The following is a 16,841-nucleotide window of genomic DNA, read 5'->3' as shown; positions in this document are numbered from 1 at the left end:
TGGCTTTAATCAAAAGGTTGAGGATTAATTGATTTTTTAATGATGTCTATAAGATTAGGGATTTTACTTTGTCTAGAAGTCCAGTAGATTATTTCTGGTCCCTGTAAGTTATTGGTTCAATTTTAATGTTTGTAAAACCATATTCAGTTATTTTTAGGGATGTTTTTGTTATCTATAGTTGAGCACAAACTACCCCAATACTCAATTGCTTAAAACAACAGCAGTCATTTGTTTTACTCATAAATCTGCAGTGTGGTCAGGTTTTGGCAGGGAAGCTTATCTCTCCTTTATGTGATGTCTGCTGGGATGGCTCAACTTGAGCTAGAGGATCCATGTCTAATATATCACTCACATGGCTAGCAAAGTGGTATTTGCTATTGATTCCTTGTTGCATGGGTCTTTATGGGGCAGATTGGACTTCCTCACAATATGGCCACTGGGTTCCAAGAGTGAATATCCCAAGAAACAATGTTCTAAGAGACACAAAATGGAAACTGGCAGTTTGTAAAGCCTGAGCTTTGAAACACACATAGCCTCATTTCTGTATTATATTGATCAAGGAGTAATAAGGCTTAGATTCTAGCAATAAGGAACATAGACCTCCAGCTTTGATGGGAGGGAGGAGTGTCAAAGAAATTTGGAGCCATGTTTTCAAACTGCTGCAATGACATTCTTAGTTGATAAAGTTAATTTGCTTCAAAGGGAGAATAGTGTTAGTACTTGGAGTCAGTAATATGCTTTTTATTCAGATACTATTTTCCAGTGCACATAGTTTATTTTTATCTTTTAACCATTAAGGCTTTTTGAAGAGTGTGTTTTGAAGTATCAGAAACAATACTTGCAAGATGTATGTGAGGAAAACTACAAAACTCTGGTGAAGGAAATCAAAGATGATCCTAATAAATATACATAGATAGCATAGTCCCACTCAAAACCTCAGCAAGCTACTTTGTGGATATCCAGAAACTGATTCTATATCAAAAGGCAAAAGACCTAAAATATTCAATATAATAGTTAAGAAGAGTAACAAATTCAGAGGACTGACACTGACTTCAAGATTTGGTACACAGATACATTAATCAAGACAGTATGGAACTGGCAAAAGAATAGACAAATAGATCAGTGGATAGGATTGATAGCTCAGAAATAAGACTCCTGAAATATAGGTGACTGATATTTGAGGAAGGAGCAAAGACAATCAAATAGAAAAAAGATAATCTTTTTAATAAGTGGAACAGGAACATAAGCACATGCCGAAAAAAAAAAAAAAAGAATCTACACACTACCTTACACTTTTTACAAAAATTAACTCCTCAACGTAGATCAAAGATTTAAATGTAAAGAGCAAAACTATGTAACTTCTAGAACATAAGAGAAAATTTAGGTACCTTGGTTTGGTGCTGAGTTTTTAGATACAACATAAAAAGCATCATCCATTATAGGGAAAGTACTTCATTAAAGTTAAAAGCTTCTGCTCTGTGAAAGACATTTTAAGAAAATGAGAAGACAAGCACAGAGTGGGAGAAAAGATTTGCAGAACACGTATACGATAAAGGACTTTTATCTATAATATACAAAGAAGTCTTAAAATTTCAACAGTAAGAAAACAAAATTCAATTTAAAAAATAGGCAAGAGACACCTCACCAGAGAAGATATGTAGGGGTAAATAAGCATATAAAAAGGTACCTCAACATCATATGTTATTAGGGAACTGAAAATTAAAACAACAATGAGATGCCACTACACACCTATCAAAATAGGTAAAAATCTAAGAAACTGACCACACCGAACATTGCTGAGAATGAAGAGAACCGGAAGACTCATTTATTGCCGGTAGGAATGCAAAATGGTACAGCCACTTTGGAAGACAGTTTGATGGTTTCTTAAAAAGTTAGGCATAGTCTTAACATACAGTCCATCAATTGTGTTCCTAAGTATTTACCCAGAGAGTTACAAACTTATCTCCCCACTAAAACCTCCACATGTATGTTCTTAGCAGAAACAGCCCAAATGGTTATCATTAGATGAATGGATAAACAAATGTGGCCGATATGCTTTTGAAAGTTCTAATTCCTTAAACTTAACGAAAAACATGTTATGAGCTGAGTAGTTACTACGTAGTGTTTTCATAGGGGATGATTAAATTTGAACTATAATCAGCTCCACCTATTAGAGTCACATAGATTCATCACTAGAAAAAACTAGAGCAACAAGCCCTCATTTTACAAATTTACAAAAGTGAAATTGAGATGTGGAGAGATTAGGTGATTTGCTCATAGACACACAATAAACTAGTAAAACGAGAATTAGAAATCAGATCTCTTTTTATCTATTTCCAGGATATCTTATTTTCTTACAGGAACCTTATACAGAAAAACTAAATAGATTATACACTCTAATAATGATAATTGATAATAACAGTCACAGCCTTCATAGTTTGTCCTTTGGGCTCAGAATTAAGGTTGGCACTTAAGAAACCTGGAAATGTGAACAGGCCAGTTAACAAAACAAATGGGTGGACAGAAAGCAAGCTCAGGAGGCCAATAACATTTTTAAGTTTCTCAAAAATGGGTACTAAATAGCAAAATAAAATTACCATTTATTTACTAATCATTATATAGTAATCATTCCTACACGTACACTTAACTTCCTAGCATTATGATACATGGTCTAATAAAATAAGATTGTTAGTATTTTGACAATTTTTGCTTTTTCTGTTGCTGCTGTGAACGTTGACGTACAAGTATCTATTTGAGGCCCTGCTTTTCAATTATTTTGGCTATATACCCATAAGCAGAATTGCTGGTCATATGTTAATTCTGTTTTTAATTTTTTTAGGAACTGCCATACTGTTTTCCACAGCAACCACATGATTTTACATTCCCACCAGCAATGCACAAGTGCTCCAATTTCTCCATATTGCACCAACACTTATTTTTTCATAATCATCCTAGTGGTTATGAAGTGGTATCTCATTGTGGTTTTGATTTGCATTTCCCTAATAACTAGTGATGTTGAGCATCTCCTCATGTGCTTATTGGTTATTTGTAGATCTTTGGATCAATGTCGATTCAAATCCTTTTTCCATGTGTAGTTAGGTTGTTTGGTTTTTTGTTGTTTGATTCCCTCTTTGGAAACTCATTATTCTTACATAGTGATTAGTAGGAGCTTTCATACCTATTTTGGGTATTGATCCTTTCCTGTTTTGTGTTGTAAATATTTCTTATTATCTGTCTTATTCTTCATTTATAATATATTTGGTTTAGAAGTTTTAATGTAATAGCTTCTGTCATTTTTCCTTTATGCGTTCTAGGTTTTATATATTGCTTAGTAATTTTTTTTTTTTGGTAAAGTGAAAACAAGTTTATTTAGAGAGATAAACACTTAACAGAGAGTGGGGTCTGTCTCAATCAGAAGGGATAACGGCTTAGAAGATACACACTCCATAGGCAGAATGTAGGCCATCTCAGAAAGGTGAGAGGAAGAGAAGCTGAGAGGTGTGGGGTGTTTAGTTTAAAGTAAAAGTAGATACACACTCTATAGACAGTGCAGGCCATCTCAGAAGGCAAGAGAGAGAACAGCTATGAGGTGCGGCGTTGTTAGGTTTTATGGGCTCGGTAATCTTATATGCTAATGAGTAGGAGGGTTATTCCAACTACTTTGGGCAGAGGATTTCCAAGAAACACCCCTCCCCTACTTCTTGACCTTTTATGGTTAGCCTAGGAACTGTCATGGAACCTGTGGGTGTGCCATGAGGCTCAAGATCTACTGGAATGCGAATCGTCCACCATCTTGATTCTAACCAGTTTGTCCTGTCCTCAGTTGCTGTGTCATTCCTTCAGTGGCTGTGCCCTGCTCCCTTTCATCCCACTTCATTCCCCATCAGAGATTTTACTCCCATAATCTTATGTGGGTGCAGAGGGGCGACAGTCAGTCTTCTGTAGCTACTTCAGGGCTGAGTAGGGGCGTAGACCCTGCCTGTCAGGGAGTGAAAAATCTCTGGATGCCTTATTTAGGGGTTCCAGGGGCAGGACAGCTTCTTGTTTCGAATGAGATGGCAAGTATGGGCTGGAATCCTCAGATAGCTGTCATCTTGATGTGGAACCATTGTAACTGCTTCCATAGCTTTCTTATGAATCTTCTTGAAGATGAAACATTTTTGCAACAGCACCAGAATACAATAATAACTGTCTATAAATGACAAAAGACTTAAAAAGGCACAGTTAACAACTGATTTCAATGTAATCGATGAAGAAACTTGGTCGCAATCACCAGAATTACGACTGATTACACTTAACATAACAAATAACCGTAGTTAATTTAATATTTCTCTGAGATGCCTCTGGGTTCCTCCACAAACCTTCCACAACTTTCTGTATCCATATTATTTTGCATACTATTTTGTCCCTTATTTTCTTTTTCATTCAGAAGCAAACAGCTTTAGGAAAAAATCTCCTTTCTTCTCCCTTAACAAAATGCAATTCAGACTTTCTTCAATTCTGTGAATGGGATACAGAACTAAATCAATAACATTAGTTAAAATGATCATACTATTCATTCCTGTGTAAATACTTTTGTTTTGAAATTAGAGAGGAGAAACTTTTTGTTAGCCTTATACAATTGAATTCTGCCACTTTTGCTTTAGTCCCTTAAGAAAATGAGATTTTTCTTTTCCTTTCTGATGCCATCATTTAAGAATCAGCATTCCAGAAGAGTTGATATAGCTTTGTATTTTTCTTCCTTGTAGTGACAAACTAGCCACTGTACGCTCATAGAGAGCAGTACAGTTCTTGTAACTGGCAGCCTTTCTATGACAGAGAGCCTATAGACTGACATAAAGTACAGCCTGTTGTGAGCTGTCAAGTGAGAGTCTGCCAAAAACTCAGCAGACAGAACTAATTGGGGGAGAAAAAGGATTTTTGTGTCCTCTTCTCTTTCTATTCTTTTCATTTTGTAAGACAGATATTGTTAAAGTAGCTGGCTTATGTAAGATTTGTCTGCTTCTCTTTTCTCATTGCATGGATCATTTTTTAACTTAAAGTCTTGCACTGCAGGTTGGTGAGCACTTCCATGTGGAGGCTGGCACAGGACCAAACTCGAGACACGCAACTCATAACAGTTGATGAAAAATTGGTAAGAATTTTCGACTGTACACTGCTAGGAGTCAGCCTTTGGGGTTATTTTTGTACAATAGATTTTTCGGTATAGTGTTCTGGGTTCTCAGAAAGTGATTGGAATTTGATTATTTTAGATTGTATATAAATTGTAAGAAGAAGTGTTCATCACTGAAATACAAAGATAATTTATATTAAGCATTATACAGAAATATTAAGTCAAATACAAATATTAAGAAGTTGAAAGTACAGAAGTCTTCCATTTTTGTGGCATGTGTAAGAAATCAGAACATTCTTATTTTTGTAGTGAATATATTGTTCTTTATTTTCTCAGTTGCACTCATGTTTAAGTTGTAAGACACCAGTACTATCTAAAATTAAAATTAAGGGTGTTGGGTTTTTCTGGAACTGATAATTGTTACTGTGTGCATATGTGTGTGTACATACACACACACATATGTACACATCCCATTTCTGCCTTATACGTGAGAGATTACAACTAGCAACAAATGAATGATGTTCTATTAATCAGCAGCAGATAGAATTTTGGTAGTGGTCATGTAAAATTTTTCAATGTGTGATGTTACTTTAGATGCAACTTGTTATTTATGCTTATATTATTCAAATTTTGTAAAGTTTCTAAGACTTCTAGTAAAAACATGTCATAATATAGACACGCTTTTCATTTTGTATCTGGTTAACAATGATCATATATATGGGTGTGTTAACTTCTCCCTTTCTGATTGTTGTACAGTCTTTGGTCACTTAATTTTGAGCCTATAACCATAATTTAAATAATAGATCACACTTAAGTTTCTATTTGCATCATTAAATATAAAAACATAAATAAACAGGTAAGTAAACAGATAACTTGGAAGGCTGGCTATTCTTAGGGCTGGTTGGTTTTATCTTTAAATTGTCTCTTAGATCTGTCTACTGACCTTGCCATCCTCCTAGTCTAGGCTACCATCATCTTTCACCTAGTTTGCCACAGTAGTTTCTCAGTTGATCTCCACAGATATTTTAATCTTCCTCTAATTCATTTTCCACAGGATAACCAGAATAGTCTTATTAAATGCTGGTTGTGTCATCTTCTTGTGTAAAATCCTTTGCTGTTTCTTACTGACCTAAGAGTAAACATTAAAATCCTATCATGGCCTTTGAGGATTTAACTCCTGTCTTTCTAAGCTTATCTTGTACCTCTGTCTTTTATACTGTGTGCTCCAGCCACACCAGGCCTGAAACTTGCTGCTCTTTCCTGCTTCAGGGCATTCAGAGTCTGTTAATTATGCCTAGCCGCTTTTTACCAATTCCCTAGCTCTTGATCCAGGTACCATCTACTTGTTCTTCAAATGTAATCCAACATCATTTGCTTAGTCAAGTGTAGAAGAAATGAGACAAGTATGTGTGTGAGAGGAGGAGGATTTACACATGTCATGTGTTCCTTAATTAATGAAAGTATTATTATTTTACTTTTTCCAATGACCATCTCTTTTAAGCCCCAAAAGATTACTTTCTTGTTCCAGTAATATGAGGTTTACTTTATATAATAAAGTTTCAAATTTTAGAAAGTTTGTCAGTAGTGCTTCTAAATTCTCTTCTTTCTAGTTTGCAAAATGAATATGTCAGACAGCAATCCATTGCTCTAAACAAGGTGCTATGAAGCATACCAGAGAGGTACACAAACTGCTTTGAATTTTGTGTTTTTAGTAATATCTCCTAAAATCAGTTGCACACTTTCAATGAATTTTGTTGCCCTTCATATATTTTCCCTAGCTTTGTTTTGTCTTTTTTGAAGTATGTTAGTCAAAATGCCAATCTAATATTTCAGAAGAAGTCTTATGTATAATTAATTATTCAAAGTTTTTGAAGTGATACTTAGTATGGAAGCCTTTAGGTAATTTTCAAACCTAAGTTTTAGCCATCTGTTTAGTTTTACATTAAAATGAAAATATTAAATAAATAGGTGACATAATACCATGTTCCTATACATTGTTGGACAGAGTATTAAATAATCAAATAGGTAACATAATACCATGTTCCTATACATTGTTGGACAGAGAGTTTAATAAGTAGCATAATGATAAGTCCAGGGGCTGAAGGCCACTTCCATAAATATTGGCAATTGGAGTTGATTATTTTTGCATTTTGAACAAAAATGATTCTAAAAAATACATATCAACATTAAGTGATGAAAATATTTCAAAATGTGAAATAGATGAGTATTTTTAAATGAGATGTGGAAAAATTTTAATGTCACTATTATGTAAGATAAAACCATGTACTGACTTATAATAACATTTTTATTAATTACTCAACACTAGACTACTGTTACATTTGTAAAATTGGTTAGAAATGAGAATCTTAATTGGAAGGTAAAGAAACTAGCCATTATCATGATTTCTATTGAATATTTTTATATAATATATTTTTAAAATTAATGTAGATGATGCCTATTAAGGCCCAGTGATTAAGCATATGGACCAAACTTAGGGATCAATTTCAATGGTTAGTCTAGTTTCAGAAAATGGATCTTAGGAATTCAAAATCAGAGGATAACTTTAGATATTACCAAGTTATATTACTGCATCAGGTTATTTTTCATTTAAAAAATTGTTTAACCTTTTCTTTAACAGAAATTTTATGTGGGAATTCAAAAAGTAATAAACTAGATAAAAGCTGAACTGCTGTAGGGTGAGGATTGAGAGCATGAGGGAAGAAGTCCTCCCTAAGAAAGTTCCCTCTGGGGACTTCATAGAGTGAGATTTGGAAAGAAAATTTAATGTTCTGCCCTTTTCTAATTGGACTGAACAACTGGTTCTTGAATGTCTGTTTTAAAAATTCCCAGCTGATTCTCATTTCTTTTGAGGCTGTTCTTTATGTTACTGATCAGCCATGATTATTAGAAGGCTGTTTCTTATGGAAAAAAAAATAAGTCTTTAAAACAAATGAAGATTGAATAATTGTATATTCAAATGCAAAAAAACCCTTCATTCATACCTTGCACCATACTTGAAAATTAACTCAGAGCCCTAGATACAAACTCTGAAATTAAAACTAAAAATTATAAAACTAGAAGAAAATGTAGGAGAAAATCTTTGTAATTTTGGATTAGACAAATTTTTTTTAGCTATAATACCAAAGCATAATCCATTTTTTAAAAAGTTGCAAATTTGGACTTCCTCACAAATAAAAATTTCTTTGAAAGACATTAAGAGAGGGAAAAGACAAGCCATAGATTGGGAGAACATATTTACAAATCACATATCTGATAAAGGAATTGTGTCCAGAAAATAGATACTACTTATAACTAAATAAGAAGATATTAAGCCAAATAAAAATGATTGATTTTTTTAATTATTACATTTAAAAATTATTGAGTTTTAAAAATCTCAATTCTGCTTACACATCTTTAACCTGGAAGATACTCAGGTGAGAAATAAACACATGAAAAGATGCTTAGCATCATTAGTGATTATGAAATTGCATATTAAAACTACAATGAGATCATTACACACTTATTTGAATTACTTAAAAAAACTGACCATATCAAATGCTAGGAAGGATGCAGAGCTACTAGAACTCTCATAGGAATGCAAAATGGTGTAGTTATTTTGGAAAGCAGTATGGTAGTTTCTTACAAAGTTAGACATACGTTTACCATACATAATCCAGTAGTCTCACTTCTAAATATTTACCCAAGTGAAATGAAATCTTACATTTACTGCATGCAAATGTCTTTAATAGATTTATTCATAATTCCAGTAACTGGAAACAACCTGACTGTCCTTCAGTACATCTATACAGTAGATTTCAGCTCACTGATTAGGAACAAATGTGGATGAATATTATGTGCATTATGCTAAGAAGCCAGACTAAAAGGGTACATACATACTGTGTGATTCCACATATTTGACATTCTACAATAGGCAAAACTCCAGGGACAAAAAACTGATCAGTGGTTTTTGGGATTGGATATGGGAGAAGGAATTAACTATAAAGGGCATTAGGAAATCTTGGTAGGGGGTGATATAACTGTTCTGTATCTTGATTTTGGTGTTGATATTTTTAGGTCAAAATTAATTTTTTGGTATTCATTTGTTAGAAAACAACTGTACACTATAAAGGATTCATTTTACCGTTTATAAATTATAGCTCAGTTTTTTAAAAGGGAAAATGTTGTTTCTCAATTTGGTGCTAATCCGCTTCTTTATAAATAACATCCATTGGTTCAGGATCTGCCCTAGCAATAAGTAGGCCATTTTCTACATGAAAGCCTGCTTCCCCACCCCACTACATCCGATTGGCTTTATTTTTTGCTTTTTTTTTTTCCTCTTAATTGAAGTATAGTTGATTTACAATATTGTGTTAGTTTCTGGTGTATAGTACAGTAATTCTGTTATACATATATGTATCTTTTTCATATTCCTTTTCATTATAAGTTATTACAAGCTATTGAATATAGTTCCCTGTGCTATACAGTAGGACCTTACTGTTTATCAGTAGCCTTCTGTATATTTGAAAACAGCTCTTTGGTCCTAAATCTGTGGTTCTCAAAGAGTCTTGGTAGGAGAGGTGAGGGGGTGAGATCTTTGTAGGAGGTCCACAAAGTCAAACTATTTTCATAATTATACAGAGACTTTATTTACCCTTTTCACTGTGTTAATATTGATACTAATGTTACAAAAGCAACTGTGCCAAAACTTTAGCATAAATCAAGGCAGTGGCTTTAACTATGCTACCTGTCATTGTATCCTTCACATCATTGCATTTGAGGGTTTTTTTTTTAAGCCAGTTTCACTTAACATCCTTGATGAAGCAGTGAAAATTATTGATTTTTAGAAATCTCAATTCTGCATACACATCTTTCTGTGTTCCATGTAGCAAACTGAAGTATGCATAAAACTCCTGCATACTGAAAAGCACTTGCATGGTTGAGTTGCTGTTGCAAACTGAAGTTAGTTCTTTTTTTCATGGAACACTGTTTAGGTGAAAAAGCAATAACAGATGACAGACTGATTATGGTTATTTGGTCTTTGTTACATGGCAGACATTTTTCAAAAATAAACTAGTCACTTCTAGAAAGTGTTGCCCATCATGAACTTCAAGCTTTCAGGTGAAAATTAGAATTTCTGTAAAACTTGATTCTACCGCTGATCAGAGTGAGCTTGACAACTTCCCAGTACTTAAAGACTGTTCTAATGGGATATTAATGAATATGACTTTTTAAATATTGTGTAATGAAATTTGTTAACATTTGGAAGATCTGCATACTTCAGTGAACCAGTATTTTCCATGTGACTGACGTATGATGTTATAAAATCACGCGTGGGTAAAATTTCAATTAAAGTTGGGAGAGCAAACAATGGATTTAATGTGAGAATGGAAATATTAAGGCTACTAAAGTATTGCTCCCTTTTCAAATTACATATCTGTGTGAGAATGAATTTCCTTCATATATTGCAACCAAGACGACTTAGCCAAAAGCTTGACTTTAAGAAAAGATGTTAGAATTCAACTGTCTTCTATTAAGCTAGACATTAGAGACTTTCAGAAGTGCTACTCTTCTCACTTAATTTTTTAGTTTTTAAAAATATTTTTATATTTATGTTAATATATAATCAGCTTATTAATAAAATATGTATTTAAATTTTTTCCATTTTAATTTCTTACATGATAATTATCTATAGGCATATCTCATATAAACAAACTTTCATTGGGGTCCCAGTAGTAGTTAAGAGTGTAAAGGAGTCCTGAGACCAAAATTTTTGAGGATCATTCTCTTAAGTCTTCTCTTTTCTGGCTTAAACATCCTCAGGGCTTTGATTCATTTCAGATGAGATTCAGTTAATTCATCATCTTGAGTACCTTCCAATTTGATGAATTCCTTTTAAAATGTTGTTGCCAGTATTTCTTATGGTACTCCAGATGTATGGTGCACGATATGGTGGGAATTATTACCTCTTTTCCTTTTAATCTCAGCAGTCTAGTTAGGGAACTAAAAATTAGGTTCTCATACTTCTTCCTTATGGGAATTTCATGAAGAGGTATAACCTCAGACCCTTTTTTATTTGTACTTTTATCAAGTCATGTTTCATTTCTTCCATCTTAAGTGTATGCTCCTTATTATTTTTAACTATCACCAGATTAGCTCAAAGGGCATGTTACCAAGTGAAACTTGATTTTCATGGCTTTTTTTTTTTTAACATATCTGACAGGCAGAATTTAATATACAAAACATAACGATAAAAGGAATTTTTGTAGTGTTCGTGGATGTCAGTACTATACAAAGAAAAAGATGTTTTATTCTGGCCATCAGTTGTAGATTGACAACTTGTATCCTATCTTTTTTAGGCATAGAATTTAGAGGGGGAATTTCTAGTGTAAAGAATTGGCATTTCTAGTGTAAAGAATTCTATTCTGTTATTTTAGAACTATGTACAGTGTTGACATTGTTAGAGAACAGATCTTCAGAGAACAAAATTATAGTAATTCCTAGATTACTGCTAATAATGAATTTTATATCAGAATACAAAGTAAATTTTTTGATTAGTCAGTCTTAATATCTTCTCTCTTGTTTGTTTTGTATAAGCTGCTGTCCTTTTACTCCTGCAACTAATAAAACGTTAAATATCAAAAGAGTAGATGACAGCATCTTAAAATAATCTTGTCGATTTATGTAGAAGCACAATGTTTAGAACTTTTGTGGGTTGCACCGTTATTATTTCCAAATATGTGATGCTTCCTACAGATAACAAGGAAAGCTTACAAATGGTTGTTTGCCAGGCTCTTGTTTTTTGTTGCAGGAGTTGCTTTGCCATGGAAGTTGGGTGAAGAATGTCTTTGCCTTTGTGCTTTATTAAGAGAGTAACTTTTTTCTTTATGCTACCCCACCCCAATCTCCTTTCAGTACATTTGATGAATACCCAATGAACACATTGTCTTTTTATATTCACTTTATTATGCAAAAGAGAGAAGTTATATTTTCAATACTCTGTAAAGATTTGGGGTAGGTACTCCCCCACAAAACATCCAAAGCTTAAATTTAACCTACATAGGTATACTTTTTATTTGCTTTTTAATTATTTTTATTAACTATTTTAAAATACTAATTCTATTTATCATAATTACCTGATATTAACTATAACTGACATAGTTAATATTTTAATACAAAAAGGAGAAAAATGTCCTGATAAAATATAAGAATTATTGGTTTATTAATGAAAATAATGTGACATAAGCCTTAATAGTTTGACATTAGTATATTACTTCTGTAAAATTATGTTAGCTGTCATCTTTCCTTCATTCTTCACTTATTCAATAAATATTTATTGAGCATTTAAGTGTGCCAGGCACTATGCTTCAGTATTTATATTGATATTTTCAGTGCTTTGTTTTCATTTAGGTACTTAGTTATTTTACTTAAAAACTATTAAGCACCACTTGTTTTAAATCTTATGGAAGTGTTATGGTTAGTTATACATGTATGTTCAACACAAATGCATATAAGAAAGGAAACTTTCTATTTAGCAATCTGTAAATCTCAAATCTGTGTGTTGGGAATGATTTCTGAGCTTTTTTTTTGAAAAATTACTTTATAGTACATACTATTAATATGAAATCCTAACAGTTTGAACATTTTAAGTAGTCCATATTAATATCTTTATTTAAAAATTAGGTGTGCATGTAAAATAAAGTCAGTGTTTTGAATGTTGCCAATTTGTTGTGTTTTACTGTCTGGCAGTTTCTTCCGAATAGTAGTAACACAGTAGTTAAAGCTTTATTACTACTGATACCTGTAGTAAATAACTGCTGTTTGATTAAGCACACGTTATTAACACACTCAGCCAACAGGGTGATAATATTGCTGTTTTAAAATGTTTGCAAACAGCAAGTTATTTTAGAAATTTTATCACTTTAATAGGTTTTAAATTTTTTCCTTGCTTTAACTTGCTCTAAGAAATTTGTGAAAATGAATGATTTTTGTCTTTAAAAATAAAACTATTCGCTACACAAACATTTGCTTTATATTATTTTTGCCTCCTACAATACTAAAAGTTTATAGATGAAAACTTTATAAGTCTACAAACTTGAATTAAAAAATTGGTCATTAAGAGGTAACCTGCACAGAAAGATAAACCTAAGTTACAGGCTTACATTTGCTTTGACTGCTTGCTTTTTCTTTGTTTCTTTCTTTTTTTTTTTTTTTGAGGGGTCAGTTTTTCTTTTGGTGAGATTACTTTCTTTTGGTGTACGGCAGTGCTATCTCTGCTAGATTATTGGAAGGAGTAGTGCCTGCAATTGGGGTTATACAGCCTTCTAACAGCCTTCTAGCATCTCAAGTGTCTGTTTTGTCTGGACTTTCCTCATGCAGCATTCTTGTGCAAAAATGTCAAGGCTTTAGTCTGGAGCACTGGGTCAAAGGATATGTCTCTTTGAAGGGAAGACAGGAGTTTTTTATGTTTTATTCACTAAGTAGTATTTCATTTTACATCAAAGAATAGCAGCCTTTGAGAACCTTCCCTGGTGGCAGTTTAGCATGAGGGTTTATTTCTTTAAGACTTTCTATAAATATGGAATAATGTTTTTTAATGTTTTTTAGTCTGTAGATGCTTATTTATATTCTTGTATTTAGATGAGACTATTAAAAATGGAAAAAGTATTCACTAAATATAAATGTTGGTTTGCAATATAGTTTTTAGGTTTTAAAACAGCAGTAGTTTTTTTAGAATGTACTTCTCTGTTGGTTTTACACTACCCACAAGCTACTGAAAAATAATTGGTGAATAGCCTTTAAGATTTTAGAAATACATTGCTTAAAATTCTATGGAAGAAGTAGTGACTAAAGATTTTGGAAGTGTAAATTTTATAGTGAAATGGTGGTCATTCTTTAATTGGCCTTTTTTTCCAGTATTGGGGTGTGTGGTGGGGGATGGGGTGGGGAGGGAAGGAGATTTTGAAAATATAAAAAAATTCAAGTAATGAAAAATGTTATAACTTAGTATAGTTAGAAGTAAACATCTACATGTTTGGGATAGTAAATATATTATGTACCAATAGTGTTAATCACATAGTAAGTGATTTTTTATATGTTCAGAAAATTTCTAAATTGCATTTAATATTCCTATTATATAACATATATACCTAAGCATATGAACTAATATTAAAATAGCTTGTTTTATGTTTATGGATAAAACTTCTCTTACATTACTGAATTCTATTTAATTAATAGAATTAATTCATCCTTTAAAATTGAAATATTTCTTCTCTTATTAATGACATATTAGTTTTAAAACAGGTAACTCCTGCATTTAACATTAATTAAAACAAGTCAGATCATTTATTATATACACTTATTTTAAATAAAATTATATTGATAAATATAGAACTTTGTGTTCTAAAATATATTCCCAATTATAGTGTTATTTTCACATACTATCAAGCTGTATAAAATTTGTACTTATTAATACAGAAGAAATGAATGTTATAACAGTTCTAATACGCAGCCAGGAACCATTTACATTTAAAATAGAAAATGATCTTTCTATATATTAAAATTGTTTGGGGAACAAAAACATCTTTCCTCTGCAGTGTTCAGCCGTCTCTATTATCTCTGATTCTTCAGCAATTAAAGCAGATTTATTTTCCTCTTTGTTCCTGCTTGGAATACTTGAACAATGCTGGAGAATTGAACTGACTGGAATGTTTTATCTTTCAAAAGCTTTAAAGCTCTATGTACCAATTAGCAAAATACAGTAAAGGTTTAAACTGTTAATAGCCACAACATCTTTAATGCATAGTTCTGTAGTATGCTAGCGCTGTATAACAGTTCTCCATTGTATGTCTCTTTTAAGGAGAGTAACTGTGTCAGTTCTTTTCTTGCTTTACTACCTGCTGTGTATGGAAATTGTGTATAGTACTTGACACTTGCTTTCACAAATTTAAAATTCTTGCATGTTATTATGTAGGAGTTTTTGGTCTCAAAAAATAGAATTGATACTTTGTTTAGAATTTATATTAAGATTTCTTGGTCATATTTTAGGGATTATACAATTTATATGTGAAAATATATTTTCTATTTTTTAATGAATTCAAAATATATAAGCTGTATATTACCTCCTTGGAAATTGGTTGTCTAATTTTATTTATTTAACTCAATATAATTATAAACTGATCATCAAGGTTTATATCAAAGTATGTAGATAGTTGATGTTTTATTTTTTTACTCTATTTGAATGTAGATAGGATTTTGTTATCGTTGTTGTTTGTTTCTTTGGTGGAAAGAAGATACTGTTTTTAGAATTATAGCTTTTTTAATTGACTGGCTTGTCAGATAATTTCAAGAATTAATCCAGATAACCCACATTAAACTTGTTAAAAGCCTCATGTCCATCATCATATAATTAAGTTCTTAGTGAAGGCAGGAATAAGAGGAAATGAAGAAAAGAGCAACATCTTTTGGCGACAGTTTTTTTTTCCCCCCTATTTATGTCATGTATCTCTGGGAATAGAATGTGGAGGAAAGGAAAGGAAAAGGCAGACCTTGGAATTTGAGACTAGTGAACTTGAAATCTGTTTCTGTGTTTAGGCTTTCTAATCTTATATGACAGTCTGTGCTCTGATTTTACTCTTCAGGATGTCTCTTGCAAGCCTGCACATATCGTTCCTGTTTTACAAGATGAGAAAGCTTAAAACATAGGGTAGTGAGTGATATGGAAGCTTTACCGTGTGCAACATACTATGCATCCACAAAATTCTCTTTATAAGGCATACTTTTCAAGAAATGTGTGAGTAGACTTTCCTTGTTCAGTTCCTGTTTCATGTTTAATACTTTACTTGTTTCAACTTTGAGTTTTTTGCATGTTAGTTAATGAGGGTCTTTTTAAAAAAATTTAATGCTTTCCATAAAATAGGTATAGAAAATGATTTTAGCTTTTTCTAAGCAACATATAGGACACAAATATACCAAAATGATGGCTGAGAATGCTATTTTAAGTTCAACAACTGAGGATCTGATTAGTTAGTATACTGATTTGCATCTATTACAATGACTAATGAGTATGTATTGTTATAATTAAAATCTATCAATTAAAAAAACTTTTAAGCCTAATTCAGTAGCTAGAGACTTGACATCTAAAATATTAAAACAAAGTTTCTGGTTTAGTGAGCTTTATAATGTATTAAACATTCAAACGTGGCTGCTGTGGTCCATGCGGAGAGTGTTTGGAGACTAAAACACCTCTAGGGCTAGGAGTTTTCACCTACTATAATCTGTAGCTCTTTGTGAAGATCCTGCAAGGAGGGTTGGTTTTTTTTTTTTTTTTTTTTTGCTCATCCCATATTTATAATATAAAATGCTACTTTTTCATTTATTCATTCAATTACTTGAGTACCTGCTATGTGCCATATTGTAGGCCCTGAGGATATAGCAGTAAATAAGGAACAGCATTGTTGCCCTTAGAGCTTATATTTTCATGTGTAAGCATATGCTAACTTTATTTCTAAATTATTAAGATACTCTCAGATTAATGTTATAGGAAAAAATCAAGCAGGTGATGGATAGAGAGTAGTTCGGGGCTTAGGTAGAATAGAGGTTATTTATAGGACAATCAAGGAAAGACACTTTGAGAAGGTATGAACTATGAACTAATGATGAGAAGGAGCTAGCTACGTGAGAATCCGAGGTAATAGCATACCAGGTAGATGAAAAAGCTAATGTCCCAAAG

At 32.4% G+C, this 16,841-nt stretch overlaps 1 protein-coding gene across 2 annotated transcripts in view; it reads left to right on the top strand.

The window, feature by feature from the left end:
* Nucleotides 1-16,841, top strand: part of NDUFS4 (NADH:ubiquinone oxidoreductase subunit S4) — a 98,317-nt gene that overhangs the window by 35,407 nt on the left and 46,069 nt on the right. For both annotated transcript variants that reach the window (XM_006205986.4, XM_031676117.2), the window contains exon 2: nt 5,056-5,134. In XM_006205986.4, coding sequence (XP_006206048.1) covers nt 5,056-5,134 — 79 coding nt within the window. The remainder of the gene's footprint in view (nt 1-5,055; nt 5,135-16,841) is intronic.

The sequence above is a fragment of the Vicugna pacos genome, chromosome 3 (genome assembly GCF_048564905.1).
Source record: "Vicugna pacos chromosome 3, VicPac4, whole genome shotgun sequence".
NCBI classification, from domain to species: domain Eukaryota; kingdom Metazoa; phylum Chordata; class Mammalia; order Artiodactyla; family Camelidae; genus Vicugna; species Vicugna pacos.
The sequence above is the reverse complement of the archived record's forward strand: the minus strand, read 5'-3'. Positions and strand labels throughout refer to the sequence as shown.